General features: G+C 50.7%; 2 protein-coding genes and 1 long non-coding RNA gene across 3 annotated transcripts; 2 read left to right on the top strand and 1 right to left on the bottom strand.

Moving 5' to 3' along the window:
- The first annotated feature begins 813 nt into the window (after window positions 1-813).
- CEBPE (CCAAT enhancer binding protein epsilon) lies at window positions 814-2,726 on the top strand. The gene is made up of 2 exons (XM_003808097.6): window positions 814-1,487; window positions 2,209-2,726. The coding sequence occupies exons 1-2, from the start codon at window positions 978-980 to the stop codon at window positions 2,542-2,544; spliced, it is 846 nt and encodes a 281-aa protein (XP_003808145.2). The 5' UTR covers window positions 814-977; the 3' UTR covers window positions 2,545-2,726.
- An 8,766-nt stretch (window positions 2,727-11,492) lies between these two features.
- On the bottom strand, window positions 11,493-15,941 carry LOC134729039 (uncharacterized). The gene is made up of 3 exons (XR_010109882.1): window positions 15,652-15,941; window positions 14,412-14,504; window positions 11,493-11,618 (listed from the first exon to the last, which is right to left on the bottom strand). It is a non-coding gene; the product is annotated as an uncharacterized LOC134729039 (long non-coding RNA).
- Window positions 14,562-20,629, top strand: CIROP (ciliated left-right organizer metallopeptidase). Its single transcript, XM_063596461.1, has 16 exons — window positions 14,562-15,153; window positions 15,274-15,367; window positions 15,458-15,509; window positions 15,934-16,077; window positions 16,199-16,276; window positions 16,364-16,459; window positions 16,695-16,820; window positions 17,033-17,117; window positions 17,257-17,402; window positions 17,480-17,654; window positions 17,835-17,904; window positions 17,981-18,077; window positions 18,182-18,454; window positions 18,667-18,896; window positions 19,065-19,244; window positions 20,254-20,629. The coding sequence occupies exons 1-16, from the start codon at window positions 14,838-14,840 to the stop codon at window positions 20,459-20,461; spliced, it is 2,370 nt and encodes a 789-aa protein (XP_063452531.1). The 5' UTR covers window positions 14,562-14,837; the 3' UTR covers window positions 20,462-20,629.
- The last annotated feature ends 345 nt before the right edge of the window (window positions 20,630-20,974 follow it).

The raw sequence follows: 20,974 nt of genomic DNA, 5'->3' as shown, positions 1-20,974 counted from the left end.
GAGGATTATGGCTGTCTACTCCGAGGGCAGCAACCTGCCTAGGCCTGCGGTGCAAGGCCCAAGTCCTGACCAGGTGCTTCGGCCAAGCCCAGGGAGTTAGGAACTGTACCAGGCTGCTAGAGGTAGCTAGGGCTGGAAACGCACTAATATTTGGGCTATTGCACAGCTCCTGTGCAAAAACCTAGCAAATGAGCATACTCTGGAGCACCACGCAGGCTCCCGTGTAGAGCTTGTTCCTAGGACCTATCACGACTCCCTAGACCCCTCAAAAAACAAACCCTGGCCTACACTCAGAGAATGCTCTGGGAGGTGGGGCTACAAAAGAAACTTTCTCTTGGGGGTAGGTGGAGCCCAGCAGCAGGGGAGAGCCAGAGGAAGGTGTGTCAAGGGAGGAGGTGAGACCCAACTGAGGGTTGGCACTGGAAGAGGGCTTTCTCTCTTCACTCTAACTTGGAACCTCATTCTGCATAGGACTTTTTCAAAGTCGGAGGGAGGAGGTTGCTCAGAGTGGGGTGTTGCCCTCTGCGAGGATTTGGAGTCCCCTGGGCTCCCAGCAGGGAGTGGAGAGGCATTCCCAGAAGCATCAGCTTCGGGCATCTCCAGAACCCTGGCTTGGTCCCTGACCAAGGAGTGTCCCCAACTGCTGAATAGGCCAGGAGTCGCCTTTCTCTAAGGCTTACATCTCTCCCTCTGGGGTGTGTCCTGCCCCTCCCTGAGTCACCCCAAGGGGAGAGAGGGGAAAAAAGGGAAGAGAAGAGAGGCATTGACTGCAGAGGAAGGAAAAGGAAGCAGAGCAGAGGGGGGAGAGAGGCCACATAGGAGTGGGTGACAGAGGAGACTGCAGAGGGCAGGTCTAGGGCAGGAGATCGAGAGAGGGCAGGCCCAGGTCAGGAGGAGGTAGAGAGAGGGCAGCCAGAGCACCCCAAGGGGTGCCTCAAGAGCAGGTGGGGGCGGGGAGCCGAGGGGGCGGGCCGGCCATGTCCCACGGGACCTACTACGAGTGTGAGCCCCGGGGTGGCCAGCAGCCACTTGAGTTCTCAGGGGGCCGAGCTGGGCCCGGGGAGCTAGGGGACATGTGTGAGCATGAGGCCTCCATTGACCTCTCCGCCTACATCGAGTCTGGGGAAGAGCAGCTTCTCTCCGATCTCTTTGCCGTGAAGCCAGCGCCTGAGGCCAGAGGCCTCAAGGGCCCCGGAACCCCTGCCTTCCCCCACTACTTGCCGCCTGACCCTCGGCCCTTTGCCTACCCTCCACATACCTTCGGCCCAGACAGGAAGGCGCTGGGGCCTGGCATCTACAGCAGCCCAGGGAGCTACGACCCCAGGGCTGTGGCGGTGAAGGAGGAGCCCCGGGGGCCAGAGGGCAGCCGAGCTGCCAGCCGAGGCAGCTACAATCCCCTGCAGTACCAAGTGGCACACTGTGGGCAGACAGCCATGCACCTGCCCCCAACTCTGGCAGCACCCGGCCAGCCTCTGCGCGTTCTCAAGGTAAGAGCAGGCCAGCCCTCCTCCCTCCTGCCCGGGGCTGGAGAGGCTGGTGTGGACAGGACCCTGTGCCCCGGCTCATGCTGCTGAGTCTGTGCTTGGTGTTGCTCTGTGAAATGGACCCAACCCACAGTCCTCTGTGAATTCATTCCCACCCTGAATCCCCACCCAAAGCCCCTGTGGCAAGCTGACCTACTTGATCTCAGGCCCCCCCGCCAGCCTCTCTGCTGCTCACCATGCCCCCTCCTCTTGTTTCTCTGCCACCTGCTTCTGTGAGAAATGTCTACTGGTCATAGAACGGGAGACTCAAGACAGACTGAGGGAAAGTGTACTCAGAAAGTGTGAGAACATTGGCTGGGTGTCGTGGCTCATGCCTGTAATCCCAGCGCTTTGGGAGGCCAAAGCAGGAGGTTCGCTTAAGGCCAGGGGTTGGAGACCAGCCTGGGCAACATAGCAAGGCTCCATCTTTACAAAAAAAGAAAGAAAGAAAGTGTGAGAATATGAAAGAGAGTTTTGGTCTCAAGCAGAGGACCCTGTGCATCTGGGTCACCATCTCCCAGAAGCAGAGCGATGATAGTTTTGACCTGAGAGACAGGAGCTGGCTCTGAGTCCTGTATTCCTTTGACGCATCAAGTGTGCCCTGGCTGCCGAGATTCCCGCCCCGCCTCTGCTCTGCCTCCTGGCCAGCCCTCACCTCTCCGTCTCTCCGTGCCTTCCCCTCCAGGCCCCTTTGGCCACTGCCGCACCCCCCTGCAGTCCCCTCCTGAAGGCGCCCTCCCCGGCTGGCCCCTTACACAAGGGCAAGAAGGCAGTGAACAAAGATAGCCTTGAGTACCGGCTGAGGCGGGAGCGCAACAACATCGCCGTGCGCAAGAGCCGGGACAAGGCCAAGAGGCGCATTCTGGAGACGCAGCAGAAGGTGCTGGAGTACATGGCAGAGAACGAGCGCCTCCGCAGCCGCGTGGAGCAGCTCACCCAGGAGCTAGACACCCTCCGCAACCTCTTCCGCCAGATTCCTGAGGCGGCCAACCTCATCAAGGGCGTGGGGGGTTGCAGCTGAGCCTGGCTGGTGGACTGTGGGCACCAGGCTCCCTGGCACGGCCTAACTCTGCGGACCCCCATCCTGCTGGGGGCCTAGAACCCTGAAACATAGACCATGGATAAATGGCAACCGGGGTGGCAAAGAAGGGCAGGACCCAGCATAATGATTATATGGCTGAATAAAGTTGCACTGTGACTGGGTGTTGGGACTGTTGGCTGTGTGTGTGTGTGTCATGGAGGACCCTGGGGACAGAGGATGCATGTGGCTAGGTCTGCACCTCTTGTTTCCATGACCAAGTGGACATGTGGAAACACAGACATGCTGTCCACAGCCCACCCCCAATATACCACACAGCCAGGCCGGGTATCTGTCACTCTGCTCTTCTCTCCCTGACATCCTCCATCACCCCCTTCTGTGAGCTGAAGGCACATCCCTGCCCCCCACAGGACCTGGAGCACCTTTGTATGCTCTGCTAACAAAGATCTTCAGCTTGTAGGGAGATCCCGGCACCACACAGTCCTTCATGCCCAGGCCTGCTGATCCCAGGCCCACTCTCTCTCACCTTGAGGTATAGGTCTGGGAGCTCCTGCCCCAGGTGACATGGGAAAATTCCTGATGGCTCTGCCATATTTATGGTCCCTTGATCCAGCCCGCCATCTCTTCTCTCCAGTTCCAAAGCCTCAGTCTACCAGATGGACACCCTCCCCACGCTGCTCCCACCCATTCATTTCCATCCTTTGTCCCTCATCCCTGAGGCTCCAGTTCCCTAAAGCTTGAGGATTGAGTGCATGGGACAGGAATCGGTTGGGAAAGACCTGGAGACCGGATTTGTGTATGAGAACACTGGTAGTGAGAAGGAGGATGACAATCTGCCCGTGCCAGGGAAACCCATCATTCCAAGCAGCATTTTCTTTTGCATTGGACTACAGCCTAAGAGACAGAATGGTACAGTAATTAAGAGCCTCAGTTTGAATCTTACTCTGCTACTTACTAGCTGTGAGCCTTGAGCCATTATGTCTTTCTGTGCCTCAGTTTCCTCATCTGCAAAATGGTTGCAATATTTGTCCCCACTCCGTAGTGTTGTTATATTCATAGAAAAATAAAACTTTGCATGTAATAAGCATATTTATTATGATTCCTCCATTTTGCTGGAACTGAAAGGACCTCAGAGATCTCATCTAAACTCATTCTGCAGGTAAGAAAACAGGCCGCAAAGAGGGGAAGGGACTTACCTGGAGTCACACGATTGTTTAGAGGTAGAACCAAAATTGGCTCCGTAAAATCGCAGATCTCAAGATGTGCTGGGAGAGACCTCAAGAGATCATCTGGTGGGCTCTGCCCTCAGACCAGCAAGATAGGGTGAGCCACATTTTACAGATAAAGCAGTTGAGGGCCAGAGGGGTAAGAGGCTTCTCCTGACACTCACTGAGTCCCTTTGCTGCCTCAGTACGTGGTACCTGTCTCTCTACTCCACGCTACACTCTTCTCACAGATCCTCAGTACGAGTGTCACATGAATCACATTCAATAAAGAACAGTGCCCAACAGTGTCAGGGACCCAGGGACAGATTACGGGCTTGTTAAAGTCTCTCTTAAGCCAATGCTGTGAAAGGCTGAGTCAGACATCAAGGAATAATTTTCTGAGAAGGTGAGAGACTGGTGTCTGGATCATCCCAGATCTCTCTCCCTTCTTCAAATCTCCAGCAGTAGAGCCCTCCCACACCTCGGGCATCCGTGTGCGGCATGTCTACCTTGCCCAGGACTCAGTCCTTTTCCTGCCTTTGCCTCTGTGTCTCTCGGGCACCTCTGTGTCCTGGAGGCCCGTGCCCCAGGTCTGGTTTGGAGGGAGAGATCTGAACCTTCAGTGGAGGGACCGATTGGAGCTTCCTGAGTTCAGAAGAAGGGGAGGTACCAGTCTCTGTGGGCACCTGGGAGAATCCTCACACCTTCCTTTCAGCCCAGGGGGATAGGTTGCATAAGGGGGGGTTTGTACAGAACATGGTAAATGACTCAACCTCCGGATTTCCTCCTCTCAGCTCAAGACCACTGTCCCTTGACTTACTTTCAAGGTTCTGGGTGATGGGACCTGGGTTGCTTCAGCATCAAGCCCAGGCTTTGTTCCCACAGCTCTGAATTGCTTCTCCTCTCAGGCCCCCGCTCACCCAGTCAGGTCCTCAGGGCCGGTGCCTAGTGGAGCCTTCCTGACTGGCACCCAGTCTGGGGGAGTCACATCCCCATCTCCCCACTGTGATCCCAGCGTGACGTGCAGCAGCTGAACACATCCCAATCCTTTGCATCAGATCATATTCCAGGGGTGTGAGTCAGAGCCAGAGGGCACACTTCCTGAAAGAGGCTTTCAATCTGACCTCAATTGGTTTTGGCCAACGTAACTTATTCAACAAGTATTTGTTGAGTATCTTTTCTGGGAATGAGACAAGTTCTCAGCAGAAGGAGTAGGAAGAAAAAGTCAATAAACAAGTGTGCTGAATGTCTTCCTTTGCCCCTCCAGAACCCTCTCCACCCTTCATCACCCTACACAGTCCCCAGGTGGATGCCTCCCTACATCAACCAGCCTCTCATGGGGTGGGGGTGAGACTGGCAGGAGGAGAGTGGTGGGAGCCCCCTGCTGACCGGCGCTCTCCACAGTCCCTCCCAAAGGATTCCTGGCCCTCAGGCCCCCCCGTGCTGGGCTAGCCCAGGGGACTTCACCACTCCAGGAACTTTCCCCAGATACTGTTGGTTCACATCTTCATAAAGCACCTTAATTAACTTCTCCTGCTTACTCCATTTGAATAGCCCATTGGGAAAACCAAATAAACCAACAGGTAGGGAGGCTATTTTAGCTGGGGTAGCCAAGAAGGGTCTCTCTGAGGAAGTGACATTTTAGTTGAAACTTGAAAAATTTTGAGAAGGAGGCAGGTATGTCTTTGAGTGTAAGGGTGAACAGAGGGAAGGGTAAATGCAAAAGCCCTAAGGTGACCGAGAGAAAGGAAGCCAGGAGTGGATGCCGAATGAAAGAAGGAAGGAGAGGATAAGTAAGAAAAAGATGCACCTTCCCTCCAGAATGGGGCTGCAGGGGTTGCAAATGACTATTTTCATTCCCTCTGTCAAGGAGGATGGTGCCTAAGAAGCCGGGGGAGGTGGAGAGCAGGGTTCTCTCTGCCCCTGGATTCAGCTTCCCTGCCCCTTGGTCCTCCTGTCACCTTTACCACAGTAAGGTTGTCCCCACTGGGGAAGGAGATGACAGAAAGGAGCCCAGGGAAGGGCAGTTAGCCAAACCCTGCCTGGGGAAAGGCACCAGGACCGGGGACTCGATAACGTTTGAAAACCAGCAAATCAAGGTCCAAACAGCACACGCATGCAGTCCTATTGCTTCAGCGCCCACAGCTCAGGCCCACTTTTCTTTCTGGAGCAGAACTGGGGAGCAGAATGAGACTCCTGAGCTGAGAGACAGGATCTTAGGCCACAGGGAAGCTGCAGAGGAGAAGACAGACTGTGGGGAGACACTGCAGAGGGAGGAAGCTGCCCAAGGTGAGTCTGCCAAGGTCAGTCAGCGGAGGCAGTGGCTTGTGAAAGCTGCCCCCAACCCCCCTGCTCGGTGCACACCTCCCCACCCCTCTACACAGATTGCCACATGCCTGGGCCCCCAGGGCCCCCATCCCAGTGTTGCAAGATCCCGGTTGGGGTTGTGGGTGGAAAGGGGCCTCTTCACCTCCACCCCCTACCGTGCTCCAAGCCAGTGAGAGGACTATGGGATGAAGGGGGCTGTTCAGGAGACGCTGAGGCAACAATAGGCAGGGCTGGCTGAGGGCCTGTGCGTCTCCTCTCGGACAGGCCAGTCACTTCCCATCACCCTCACCAGCACCCCCTGTCCCCCGCAGACAGACCCCTCCTCCCGACTCAGCCTGAGCTGCTCCAAAATGGGAGTGGCCCAAGCTGGACAGAACCCCTGGCTGACCTCTGTCAGCTGCTTCCATAAGCAGGCCTGGCCTGGCCTCAGAAAACCTCAGTGGCACATGAGAAATTCTCCCCAAGGGGAGAGGGTGGGGGTTTTCAGAGGAAAATGGCTACAACTTAACTTTATCAAAATGGCCATCAATTCTGACTTCAGAGAGCAGTGGAAAGGTCCCAGGGCCTGGGAAGGGGCAGGCTTCTTGATAGGGAAAGACCCACCACAGAGCTGTAGCCTCTTGCTTCTCTTTTATTATTTATTTATTTATGTATTTATTTTAGGTCCAGGGACAGACTAGATTTTTCCCTTAGGTTTGCTTCCCTTTTAGAAGAAACAGGGCTCTAGGGGTAGGTAGAGGCAAGCCACGCATAGAATGGATCCATTCCCTACGCCCCATGAGCTAAGCTTCACCCTGGAGTCCTAAACTGTCCAAACGCCTATTGCTCACCCCCGCCCCCCCGGCACCACACACACACCTAGCACTGTCACCCCTGGCCAGGCTATCCAACCTTGCTGCAATCGGGACGGTTTGCAAAACGCCTTCTAGCTCCCGCTTTGTCACCATCTGAGGTTAGGACTGTACTCAGGAGATAAGCTCAGGCCCCACCCGCTCGTCCCCAGCGAGACTGCTGGCCTGCTGCAATCGGGACGGTTTGCAAAACCCCTGCTGGCTGCAGCTCTGTCACCATCTGAGGTTAGGGCTGCACCCTAAGATAAAGCCTAGCTCCTCCCTCCAGCCCTGCCTTCAAACCTCACAGGCAGCATGGTCCCAAGAAAGAGAGCTCCTGGGAGCCCACTCAGGGTCTGGAAGCATTACACAGGTCCAGTGCAAAGACCCCTTCTCCTTGGTCCTCCCCTCACCCCTTCTCCCCTCCATCCCCAGCCTCACCTTTGCATACTGTCCTCATTACCATCCTCTCCTCACTCTCCATCTACTCACCTTCTGTCTTCTATCCTCACGCTTCCATCCCTCACCTCCCTCCTGCCTTCTCACCACATTCATTTACTCAAAAAAGACATACTAAACACCTACTTGAAGCCAAGCACTTTGTTATAGAAGCTATGGGACACATAAGGAGAACAGTCCCTGCCCTTTGGGGGTTTATAGATTAGTGAGAGTGACAAACATAAGACCACAAACAAATTGTGGGCAGTGTCATCTAGCAAAAGTAAAGGGGTGACTGATGGCCGATATTAACATGGGTACCTGATTTAAATGTGAGGGTCGGGAAAGGCTTCTTTGAAGGGATAACATTGGCGGATAGCTAAATGATGAGTAGGAATTCATCTGGCAAAAAGTGGGGGTTCCCAACAGAAAGAAAAGTACACGCAAAGGTTCCCAAGCAGGTCCTTCTCATTCACTGACTGAAGGCTGGGGGTGCAGGGCAAGATGCTGGGAAGAGGCAGAGAGGCTTGAAGAGGCTGAGGCCAGAAGCTCCCTTAGATGGGATTCAGAGCATCAGAGGGAGAACCAGCCTTCCAAGGGAAGAAGACATCTCCTCTTTTTTAACAAGAAACAGAGGAGATGGCAACAGAATCAAATACAAATAGGTTTGTAGCAAGCCGGGGCTGTTCCTATCTTATGGCTTTGATTTTCACCATGAAAGAAGAGATAACCAAAAGTCACTGAGCAGGAGGGGAGGCTGGAGGTTTGAAAGTGTAAAATCCAGCCGGACGCAGCGGCTCACGTCTGTAATCCCAGTGCTTTGGGAGGCCGAGGCGGGCGGATCACAAGGTCAGGGATCGAGACCATCCTGGCTAACACGGTGAAACCCCGTCTCAACTAGAAATACAAAAAATTAGCTGGGCGTGGTGGCGGGCGCCTGTAGTCCCAGCTACTCAGGAGGCTGAGGCAGGAGAACGGTGGGAACCCAGGAGGCAGAGCTTGCAGTGAGCCGAGACCAAGCCACTGCACTCCAGCCTGGGCAACAGAGTGAGACTCCATCTCAAAAAAAAGAAAAAAAAGAAAGAAAGTATAAAATCCTAGTTGGTGAGGGTAGAAGAGGGAGCTCACTGCTGAGATTTCTGACTTGAAAGCGCCCAACTGAAGCTGACGATGACCACTTTAGAGTGACCTCTCCTCTGGGATGATTTCGTCCAGTGGTCCTTAGGTGCTTGAGAGCAAGTGCGGAGAAGACAAATGTTAGGTCCATCTAGAGTTGAGACTTAACCAGGGAGATGAGATGGAAAGGACAGACAGGGGAGAGGCGTTGAAGGCATTAACAAAAGGGGATTGCAGTGGTGAGCCTGGAACCTAAGGCAGAGAAGGTGAGATGTGAAGATGGGAAGGGCTGTGGTTCCTCATGAGCTTAATAGAACAGCTGCTGGGAGCCAGCTTGAGCAAACCACCATAAGGAAAGGAGATTCTATCAGCGTGGGATGTTTGATTCCGTTATTTCATAGGTGCTGCAGTTTCTGGTGGTGATAAGGCTCTGGGTATGGCCCTGGGAGAGGCTCACTAGGAGAAATAGACGAGATTGTTAGAGACAGAGGGTGAGGGAGCTGAGAGGCCAGCCTGCCAGGGGGAGCATCCATATGAATGATGACCCCACCTGGACGACAGCTCTCCTCCTACCAGCCTCTCTCCACAGTCGATATTTCTCTCATCTCCACCCAGTTCCTCATCAACATCCTCTCTCCTTATCCCTAATTTCCTTCCACCACACCCTTTTTCTCTTCTTCATCCCATCCTCTCTCACTTCTGTTCTTTTGTCTAACCTCATCCTCTCTTATCCTTCCATCCTCTCTCCTTATCCCCATTCTCTCCTCATCATCTTCTTTTCTCCTCACCCTCTTCCTCTCATCACTACACACGGGAGAAGCAGGATTACACAGTGGGTTCAAGCGCATGCTCAGGTGCCTAACTATGTCGGTTCAACTCCTATACTGCCACTTACCACCTATGTACATTGCCTAATTTTGCTGTACCTTGATTGTAAAATTGGGATAATAATAATGCCTACCTCATGAGGTGGCTGAAGGAACTATATGAGTATAAAGCCCTTGGGCTGGGCATGGTGGCTCACGCCTGTAATCCCAGCACATTGGAGAGACAAGGCAGGTGGATCACTTTGAGCTCAGGAGTTCGAGCCCAAGCAATATGGCAAAATCCCATCTCTACTAAAAATACTAAAATTAGCCAGGTGTGGTGGCATACGCCTGTAATCCCAGCTACTTGCGGGGCTGAGGCTGGAGAATCACTTGAACTCAGAAGGCAGAGGTTGCACTGAGCCGGGATCATCCCACTGCACTCCAGCCTGGGTGACAGAGCAAGACTCTGTCTCAATCAATCAATCATTCAATCAATAAAATAAAATAAAGTGCTTAGAACAACATGTAGGCACAAAGCTGTGCCCCATAAAGTGAATATTATTCTCACTCTTTCCCTACCTCTTTGCTCCTTCCTCCTTCCTCATCTTCATCTTCTTACCTTCATTACTGTCCTGCAACTACTTCATACCTCTTTACAGAGGCAGAGACAAATAAGACTCAGCCCCTGCCCACCATCTAGCAGGGAAAAAAATACAAAAATAAATGTCAGGATAACATAATAAGAGAGCTCCTTCGAACATGTGAAAGAAATGCTATTGGAGAACAGAAGATTTGAGAACTATCTCTACCTGGGGGAGCAAAGAAGTCTCAACCAGCAGATAACCTCTGGGTTGGATCTTGAAAGATGAAGAAGAATTTGCAGTGTAAAGAGAAAAATGATTAAAATTAGCTGGGCATAGTGGCATGTACCTGTGGTCCTAGTTACTTGGGAGACTGAGGCGGGAGAATCGCTTGAGCCCAGGTTGAGGCTGCAGTGAGCCATGATCGCACCACTGCACAGGAGCATGGGTGGCAAAGTGAGACCCTGTCTCAAAAAATTAAAAATCTAAATTTTAAAAAGACAGGAAGGATTTATTAAAATGCATGAAGTTCTTCCACCCGCAAGTTTGAAGTTAAGATCAGCCCATACCGTGGCCAGAGCACACCCTGTCTCAGTACAGCCACAGGGGAGCAGCAGAGCATTAGGAGCTGCAGACTTAGGCCAGAAAAACCTAAGAAATCTGGGGGAAAAAAGACTTCAGACACTTAGAGAAAAAGACTAGGTTTGCCTTAGGGAAAAAACAACAGTCCTCTAAAGATTTATACACATGATCGCGCCACTGCACTCCAGCCTGGGCGACACAGCGAGACTCCGTCTCAAAAAAAAAAAAAAAGATTTGTACACATGGTGATAATAAAAAAAACAGGCCAGCTGTGGTGGCTCATATCTGTAATCCCAGTGCTTTGGAGGATCACTTCAGGCCAGGAGTTCGAGACCAGCTTGGGAAACACAGCAAGACCCTGTCTCTACAAAAAATTTAAAAATTAGCCAGGCATCGCGGCACACACCTGCAGGAGGCTGAGGTAGGAGGAGGGCTTAAGCCCAGGAGTTCGAGACTGCAGTGAGCTACTATCATGCCACAGAACTCCAGCCAGGGTCACAGAGCAAGACCCTACATCAAAAATAAAAATAAATTTTTAAAATATGCCAGGCATGGTGGCTCACGCCTGTGATCGCAGCACTTTGGGAGGCTAAGGTGGGCAGATCACTTGAGCTCAGGAGTTCAAGACCAGCCTGGGCAACATGGTGAAACCCTGTCTCTACAAAAAATACAAAAATTAGCTGGTCACTATGGTGCACACCTGCAGTCCCAGCTACTCGGGCGGCTGGGGTGGGAGGACTGCTTGAGCCCAGGAGGTTGTGGCTGCAGTGAGCTGTGAGTGCGCCACTGCACTCCAGCTTGGGACAGAACAAGACCATGTCTCAAAAAAAATAAAATAGTATAATAATAAATCTAAGTAAATAATAAAAGAACAGTTCTCCTCTGCATTGACAGTGTATACAATATGTATTCTTTTTTTTTTTTCTTTTTTAAGAGATGGGTGTCCGTCTGGGAGGTGGGGAGCGTCTCTGCCCGGCCACCACCCCGTCTAGGAAGTGAGGGGCGCCTCTGCCCGGCCGCTGCCCCATCTGGGAAGTGAGGAGCACCTCTGCCTGGCCGCTGTGCAATCTTCCAAGTGTGAAGTGACAGCCTTTCTGCAGGTGTACCCAACAGCTCCGAAGAGACAGCAACCATCGAGAATGGGCCATGATGACGATGGCGGTTTTGCTGAAAAGAAAAGGGGGAAATGTGGGGAAAAGAGAGATCAGATTGTTACTGTGTCTGTGTAGAAAGAAGTAGACATGGGAGACTCCATTTTGTTCTGTACTAAGAAAAATTCTTCTGCCTTGGGATGCTGTTTATCTATAACCTTACCCCCAACCCCGTGCTCTCTGAAACATGTGCTGTGTCCACTCAGGGTTAAATGGATTAAGGGCGGTGCAAGATGTGCTTTGTTAAACAGACGCTTGAAGGCAGCATGCTCGTTAAGAGTCATCACCACTCCCTAATCTCAAGTACCCAGGGACACAAACACTGCGGAAGGCCGCAGGGTCCTCTGCCTAGGAAAACCAGAGACCTTTGTTCACGTGTTTATCTGCTGACCTTCTCTCCACTATTATCCTATGACCCTGCCACATCCCCCTCTCCAAGAAACACCCAAGAATGATCAATAAATACTAAAAAAGATAAATAAATAAAAATAAAATAAAAAATAAAATAAAATAAAATAAAAAGAGATGGGTGTCTCCCTATGTTGCCCAGGATGGCCTCAAACTCCTGGACTCAAGTGATCATCCCACCTCAGCCTCCCAAAGTGCTGGGATTACAAGCATGAGCCACTGTGTATAATATGCATTTTTTTATTTAGTATTTACCATAAACCACACACTGTTCTCAGTGCTTTATAAATATTCACTTACTTCTCAACAACCCCAAAAGTACAGTCACCCCTATTTTACAGATGGGAAAACTGGGGCACTTGGTCAAATTTACATATACATTTCTACAGATAAAAAGTGGCAGTGTTTACCTCCAGAGTTTGGGTGCGTGAAAGCCAAGACCCTGGGCCCCTGGAGGGTCACTGAAAAATCAGACATGAGGCAGATCGAGTAATAGGAAAAAAGGCATACACATTTATTTATTCATTTATTTAGAGACGGAGTTTTGCTCTTGTTGCCCAGGCTGGAGTGCAATGGCGCCATCTTGGCTCACTGCAACCTCCACCTCCCGGGTTCAAGCAATTCTCCATGTACATATAAGAAACTCCAGAATGAAGACCTAACCCCACCCCCATGAAGTACAGCTTATATATCATCTTGAGGTTACAGAAAGAATGGTGCCTTGGATCCTAGCAAAACAGGTTATAGGAGGGGTGAAAAACAGGAATTCTGTTGAGGGGCAATAAATGATTACTAAGGAGAATGAATGGATCTGGGAACAGAGATTAACTTGTAAACAGTTCTAACAGTGAAAAGGCCTGTTCAGGTGTGGTTACATTCTTGGTCTTAAGGGAAGAAGAAAAAAACTGCTTTACTTGTTGAGTCTGGATCTTAGGCAGATAGGGCCTGTGCTTTGGGAGAGATGAGGGGTGTGGGTGTGTGTGTATGGGGGTAAGGCAGGATGGTCAGAGAGACCTTGAGGCTTCTTCTTCAGTTCAGCACGTCAATGCTGTATTTTGGGTTACGGTTTCTGAGCCCCAACAGGTGTCTCCCTTGTAATCAGTAGTTTCAACCACAGTTCTGGCATGTGAAAGTATAAAATCCTTGGGAAGTCAGCAGCCCTACTCTAAACTCTAGTCCATGTCGGTCACCAATTAGCTATTAAAATATACTACCTAAAACAGCTGTTTCTTCAAAAGTTAAATAATGGGGTTAGGTTCTATGTCTTCATCCACACACTGAAGACCAGGCCCGAAGGGCTGTGCTGAGTGGTGTGGACACAAAGACCAACAGGAAGCAGGCTTACCTTCAAGGACTTCAGGATGTGGAGGGAGAGCCACTAAGCCAACAATTATAACAGAGGATGACAGTGTTCTGTTAGGAGCTGGGAGGAGAGGCCCCTCCTGTGAGGTGGTTCCCCACCCACTGTGCCAGGTGTGGAATTTGGGCTGGGGGTATTAAGAAAGGCTTCCAAGGGTAATTACCAGAAAGGTAGGAATTAGCCAGGCAGGCCGGGGAGGGGGGGCGGGGGGGCGGGTATCCAAGCAAGGGAAACAGGATGTGAAAGCACAGCATGAGCAAAGAAAACAGAGTTCCTTAAGAGTATCTTTGAACATTAATGTCCATTTTAAGAGTTTCTTGGCCAGGAGCGGTGGCTCACGCCTGTAATCCCAGCACTTTGGGAGCCCGAAGCAGGTGGATCACCTGAGGTCAGGAGTTTGAGACCAGCCTGGCCAACACAGTGAAACCCCATCTCTACTAAAAATACAAAAAAAAATTAGCTGGGTGTGGTGGCGGGCACCTGTAATCCCAGCTACTTTGGAGGCTGAGGCAGGAGAATCGCTTGAACCCAGGAGGCAGAGTTTGCGGTGAGCCGAGATTGCACCATTGCACTCCAGCCTGGGTGAGAAGAGCGAAACTCAAAAAGACAAAAAAAAAAAAAAAAAAAAGTTTCTTTTCCCTCCTCTGCATGCCTATAAGCAGCATCTGTGAAACCTAACAGACCTAACACAACGGCCTCTTACAGGAGGTGTCAGTCAACTAACATGTATTTGTTGAGCACCCACTAAGAGCCCTACATAGATGTAGGAGATCCTAGAAGTCTTGTAGTTTAGTTAGAGGCCACCCAGTTCTGAAACCGGGGCTAGTGAAGTGCAGAAGCCTTGTTTGGCCATGTCCAGTGAGGCCAGCAGGCAACTACAAAGCAAAGAATATCTCTGTCCCCCACTTCCCCTATTATGGTGACACCAGTTTTCTAGTTCGGTGAAGGTTCCAAGGTTTTCTACTTAGAAAGGCACAAGAAATAGGATGAGGGATGGAAAGGATTAGGAAAGAGTTCCCAGCCACACACAGTGGTTCACACCTGTAATCTCAGCACTTGGGGAGGCTGAAGCAGGAGGATCACTTGAGGCCAGGAGTTTGAGACCAGCCTCGACAACATAGAGAGGCTCCATCTCTACAAAACAAACAAACAAAAAACAAGGAAAGAGTTTCATCATGGAAAAGGCAGGCTCCTCTTTGGAAAGGTCAGCTGAGGCCTCAGAATAACACTTCCCCTCCCCCAGCACTCCGCCTCTGGCACCTCTGGAAGAGGGTGGTTCATATCCAACCTCCTGGCAGGGAACTGTAGACTGAGTCAACAACATTCAAATCTTGAAAAAATAAGCAAGAGTAGTGGGGGGCATAGGTGAAAAATAGTAAAGAGAGGAAAGCCAGAAACAGTGAGCCAGGGAACAAGGGGACAGAAGACAGGATCCAGGCTGTATCTACGGAGAGACACAGAAGGGAGATGCTGCTGCTGCTGCTGCTGCTGCTGCCACCACTAGTCCTCAGGGTTGCTGCAAGCCGATGTCTACATGATGAGACACAGAAGTCTGTAAGCCTTCTCAGGCCCCCTTTCTCCCAACTCCCCTCAAAATCTCGCTCTTCCTCCCTCACCCTCCCTAGCTCCCGTGATCCTCAACCCCTACGAATCCAAAGCTGCTATCTAGGAGATCGTATATCAGATGGAGCTTGGGATCCTGAGGGAGAAGGGATGAGAGGGGGATCCCGAGCCCTGGCCGCAGTGAGAGAGGCCACTCAGCGAATCCAGGCTGTTCTAGCAGGTGAGTGAGGGAACAGAGGTGTCAGGGAGGGTTGAGGAGCAGAGAGGTCCAGGGGAGGAAGATCAACCCAGAAAGAGAACTGGAATTCCAAGATATGGGAGAAACTGACTTCTTGTCAAGTCCCTCCAGTGCAAGGACCCCTGCTTCTGAGTCGAGACCCTGCACAGTATTGCCACGCTGTCTGGGGAGACCCAGATATCCCAAACTACCACAGGTGAGTTCACGTCGTTGACAATGTATGTAATTCTTTTTCAGGGATACCTAGAAATGTCCTCAGCTCACCTACAGATATTCATTCTTATAGGTGCAGCCTCTTGAACCCAGGATACAAAGGAGAGAGTTGCCTGGGGGCAAAGGTGAGATTGAGTCAACAACACTGAAATCTTGAAAAAATAAGGGTGGTGGGGGGATACGCAGAGAGATAGTAAAGAGAGGAAAACCAGAAATAAGTACACCAGGGAAGAAGGGGACGGAAGACAGGATCCTGAGCAGGCTCACCTCTCAGTCTCAGGGATCTGGAGATCTGCAGCCTGCCATGACCATTCCAAGACCACCACCATCAGAGTTACTTAGTGTGCTTAACGATGTAGATTCTTGAGCTCCTCTCCCTGCTAAAATTTATTAAATCAGAGACTGGGGGTGAAGGGGCAGAACTCTATTCTAGCCAGCTGCCTAGATAACACAAAGACAGACCAAAGAGATTCATTCTCCCCTACTCCTCATACCCAATTTCCTACTGTTCCAGCCCATCTGCTAATGCAACATTTCACTCCCTGCCAGATTCCTGACACCCATCTTCGCGGTTATGCCTTGTGGCCGGAGCAGGGTCCCCCACAACTGGTCCAGCCAGATGGGCCTGGGGTCCAAAACACTGATTTTCTCCTGTATGTGCGAGTTGCTCACACTTCCAAGTGCCACCAAGAGGTGAAGTTCAAATCAAATTTCCTTTCCCTGCTGTCTCTCTCAATCTTAAATCTCATGAGGAGGGTTAGGGAGCATAAAAGCAGTTTTGTTTTGTTTTGTTTTATTTTGCTTTTGTTTTCAGACAGTCTCACTCTGTTGCCCAGGCTGGAGTACAGCGGCCCAATCACAGCTCACCGCAGCCTTGACCTCCTGGGCTCAGGTGATCCTCCCATCTCAGCCTCCTGAGTAGCTAGGATTACAGGCATGCACCACCATGTCCGGCTAATTTTTTGTATTTTTTTTGTAGAGACGGGGTTTTGTCATGTTGCCCAGGCTGTGTCTCAAACTCTTGGGCTCAAGCAATCTGCCCACCTTGGCTTCCCAAAGTATCAGGATTACAGGCGTGAGCCACCATGCCCAGCCAAAAGCAGTTTTTATTAAGTTGTGCTTATTTGGGATAACTTAGGGAATGCTAGTAACGTTTGGGTAAAGGCTACCCCCACCCACAGCCATCCCTTGATACCACTCCTGCAGAGTTCTGCAGAGTCCCCTGGTCCTCCATTTTCAGAGAACTTCTTCTACTTGTGCTACCCTATTTTTCTCCTTTCCGGCCCTACCCTGTCCTGGCCCATCCACAGCCCTCTGTCATAGCCTATGCTGCCTGCTGCCAGCTGGACTCAGAAGACAGGCCCCTCGCTGGTACCATTGTCTACTGTGCCCAACATCTCACCAGCCCCAGCCTCAGCCACAGTGACATCGTCATGGTGACTGCTGCATGATGAATAGGGAGAAGCAAACAGGTTGCAGGGTAGGGGGCCAGGTTACTCAGTTTCCCATTAAGTCAAAGAACCCACAGAGGATGGAATAGAAGGTGCCTCAAACTCTAGGAAGAGCTGATTGGGCAGAGGGGTTATAGAGTGTTTGGTCAATCCTGCTGCAAATTCGGCCCCCTTACTGGGCTGTCATTTGTCCTTAGGCCACATTACATGAATTGCTCCATGCCTTGGGTTTCTCTGGACAGCTCTTCAAGAAATGGCGAGACTGCCCCTCAGGATTCAGTGGTAAATGAGAGGAATGAGGTTAAGGACTTTCCACCATCAACCAGAGGAAATTCACTATCTCATAACCTCCTTCCTTCTAATTTTACTTCACCCTTCCTAAGTTTTCCTCTCCTCGTACTGCCTTCTTCCCTTTCTGCAGTTAGAGAGAACTGTTCTACAAGGCAACAAGTGACAAGGCAAGATGAGTGGGGACAACTGCTTCTCACCACCCCAGCTGTTAGCCTCAGCCTGGCCAAACACTTGGGAGTGTCGGGGGCTTCCCTGGGTGTTCCCTTGGAAGAAGAGGTGAGAATGAGAACACCTTGGGGTGATGGAAGAAAGGAGTAGCCAGCTAACAACCAGCCATCTGCCACCTCCTCCAGGAGGGCCTTCTGTCCTCGCACTGGGAGGCCAGACTACTCCAGGGTTCTTTAATGACTGCTACCTTTGATGGAGCCCAGCGCACTCGACTCGACCCAATCACCCTCGCTGCCTTCAAAGACTCAGGCTGGTACCAGGTCAACCACAGCGCTGCAGAGGAGCTGTTGTGGGGCCAGGGTGAGAAATAAGGGAGACCTGCAGAGAGGCACTCATGACCCAAGTCAGCTCTGGGGGAAGTGGGAGGCTGGAGGGGTGTCTGTTGCTGATGTATAATCGAAGCTGTGAGGATAGCTGGTGCTGAAGGATGTTTGGGCTTCATTTGCTGAGGGCTCTCTTTCCTTCTCATCTGTCAAGCAGGATCTGGCCCAGAATTTGGCTTGGTGACCACATGTGGGACTGGCTCCTCAGACTTCTTCTGTACTGGCAGGTGTGTGTGCTGAGTGGTTAGGGGACTGTATGGCTGCCAGTGATTCTAGTGTCACTCTACCATCCATTCCACACAGTGGGCTGGGCTGCCACTACCTGCACCTGGACAAGGGAAGCTGCTCCTCAGACCCCATGCTGGAAGGCTGCCGCATGTACAAGCCCTTAGCCAATGGGGTGAGTAGATAAGAGAGCAGACAATGAAACTGAGTGGGTCTGGAAGGCAGTCAACTTCAAAGGCATCAGAACAAACACTATTCTACTTCTGACCTGCCCTTCAGAGTGAATGCTGGAAGAAGGAAAACGGATTCCCTGCTGGGGTAGATAATCCCCATGGGGAGATCTACCATCCCCAGAGCCGTTGCTTCTTTGCCAACCTCACTTCACAGCTGCTCCCTGGTGATAAGCCCAGGCATCCTTCTCTTACCCCACACCTCAAGGAAGCAGAGCTCATGGGCCGCTGCTACTTACATCAATGCACAGGGAGGGGAGCTTACAAGGTGCAGGTGGAGGGCTCGCCTTGGGTCCCATGCCTTCCTGGAAAGGTTATACAGGTGGGTACCATGAGAGTAGTAGTTGCAGCATACTGGCAAAAAGAAGTCGGGAAATACTTGTATGGTGGTACTGTCCAACCTGTTTTGATGTGCATACAGTTTTCCTAAGTACCCACTGAGTCCATGACTCTGATCTAGAATATACATTTTCCTTAGAAGGAAGACTTGAACAGGTAAGGCAAAACCATATCCTGCTACCTATTTCCTTGCAGATACCTGGGTACTATGGTCTTCTCTTCTGTCCCCGGGGTCGGCTGTGTCAGACTAATGAAGATATCAATGCTGTTACTTCCCCACCTGTGAGTCTTTCAACCCCAGATCCACTATTCCAGCTCTCTTTAGGATTAGCTGGGCCTCCAGGACACTCTCTGGGGAAGGAACAGCAAGAAGGGCTAGCTGAAGCAGTACTGCAGGCTTTGGCGAGCAGAGGCGGCACTGGCAGGTAAGAGCTTGAGTATTTATACAATGGGCCAAGGAGAATCCCTAAGTCCTTTACTTTATGACTCTCCTCTGAAGACTTGTTCATCCCACTCTTAAGCCTGCATCTGTTTCATAAGATATACTCTGCCAGGAACTATATCTCTATTAAAAGATTCAAATGTCCATTTAGGTGCTATTTCCATGGCCCATCAATTACCACTAGCTTGGTGTTTACTGTGCATATGTGGAAGTCCCCTGGCTGCCAAGGGCCTTCAGTTGCTACGCTGCACAAGGCCCTGACTCTGACTCTCCAGAAAAAACCCCTAGAAGTGTATCATGGAGGAGCCAACTTTACCACACAACCCAGCAAGTAAGATATTCCAAGTACTTTCCTTTCAAATCCATGGAGTCCAGATGTTTGAAATTAAATTTATTAAGCACTCACTCACGTGTATATTGTCCTAGACAGGGTTGCGTTTCAGAGAACAAAGATCCCTAACACGATCATCCAGTCCCGTCACTACCTGACTCCCTCCTCCCATACAATAACACATTCCCCCATCTCTAGGACATAGGGATCTTAGTCCCCTCCCCCCACCTTTTTCTTCTTCTTTTTTGAGACAGGGTCTCGCTCTGTCACCCAGGCTGGAATGCAGTGGGGTGATCTCAGCTCACTGTGGCCTCGACCTCCCTAGGCTCAAGTGATTCCCCCACCTCAGCCTCCCAAGTAGCTGGGACTACAGGTGCACACCACCATGCCAGCTAATTTTTGTATTTTTGATAGAGACAGTTTCACCATGTTGCCCCAGCTTGTCTCCAACTCCTGAGCTAAAGCAACCCACCGGCCTCTGCCTCCCAAAGTGCTGGGAGCCACTGCCACCACTCCCAGCCCCCTTCCTTTCTTAAGCACTGTTAGGGATTGTGTCTAGCTACCTAAAGAACATAGACTGACTCTTCCCTTAAGCCACTTCCCTCGCTGCCAAGTTAGGTCTTCTTCCAATAATATAAGATGCTAGAAGACTTAGATCTTGATCTTATTTCTACTTTAAGGTTCGATAGTCCCTCTTAATGATTTCCTGTTTAGCTTAATGCTTGGATGAGGCGGGGCTTCATGAGCTCTATCTTTAAGGGTAAAGCCCCTTAGCCAGACGTGGTGGTGCGGCGTGCGCCTGTAGTCCCAGCTATTCGGAAGATTGAGGCTGGAGAATTGCTTGAGCCTGGGAGGCAGAGATTACGGTGAGCCAAGATCACACCACTGCACTCCAGCCTGGGCAACAGACCAAGACCTTGTCTCCAAAAAAAGAAAAAAAAGGTAATGCCGCTTTATCTACTAAGGCTAGGCATTATTCCATGCCAAATATTACCTTCTATGTTCCTAGGTTGCTGGTTACTTCAGACCATAATGCCTCCATGACCCACCTAAGGCTGTCCATGGGACTCTGCCTAATGCTGCTAATCCTGGTGGGTGTAATGGGAACCACAGCCTACCAGAAAAGAGCCACTCTTCCTGTGAGACCATCTGCCTCTTACCATTCACCAGAGCTCCACAGCACAAGGGTCCCAGTTAGAGGAATAAGGGAGGTGTGATGTTGCCCAGAACATGACAGGGGGTAAGGAAGAGAATAATTTCTTGTGAGACAACTGGATGGAAAATCTATTGTGTATACTTAATTTCTACTTTCTTTGGAATGCCTCTTTCCCTGGTTATCAATATTATATAGCCTGGCAATGAAAAAAGGGTGAAGTTTTACAGTTCTAAAGATCCATTCTTTATTTTGGTAGAAAAATAAACTGTTCAACCTGTAAATTGTCACTTATTTTCATATTGTTGTAAAGCAAACTTACAGAATAGGAACACCTGCTACCAGTTCCAAGAATATCACATACATATGCCTTAGAAAAAGGCCAGGTATGATGGTTCATGCCTGTAATCCCAGCACTTTGGGAGGCCAAGGTGAGAATGGATCGATTGAGGCCAGCAGTTCAAGACCAGACTAGAAAACGTAGCATGACCCCCGTATCTACAGAATAATTTAAAAATTAGCCAGATATTGCTGTGCGGGCCTGTAGTCCTAGATACTCAGGAGACTGAGGCAGAAA

Source organism: Pan paniscus, chromosome 15 (assembly GCF_029289425.2).
Source record: "Pan paniscus chromosome 15, NHGRI_mPanPan1-v2.0_pri, whole genome shotgun sequence".
In the NCBI taxonomy this organism is placed as follows: Eukaryota; Metazoa; Chordata; class Mammalia; order Primates; family Hominidae; genus Pan; species Pan paniscus.
This window is presented reverse-complemented; position numbering and strand designations above follow the sequence as displayed.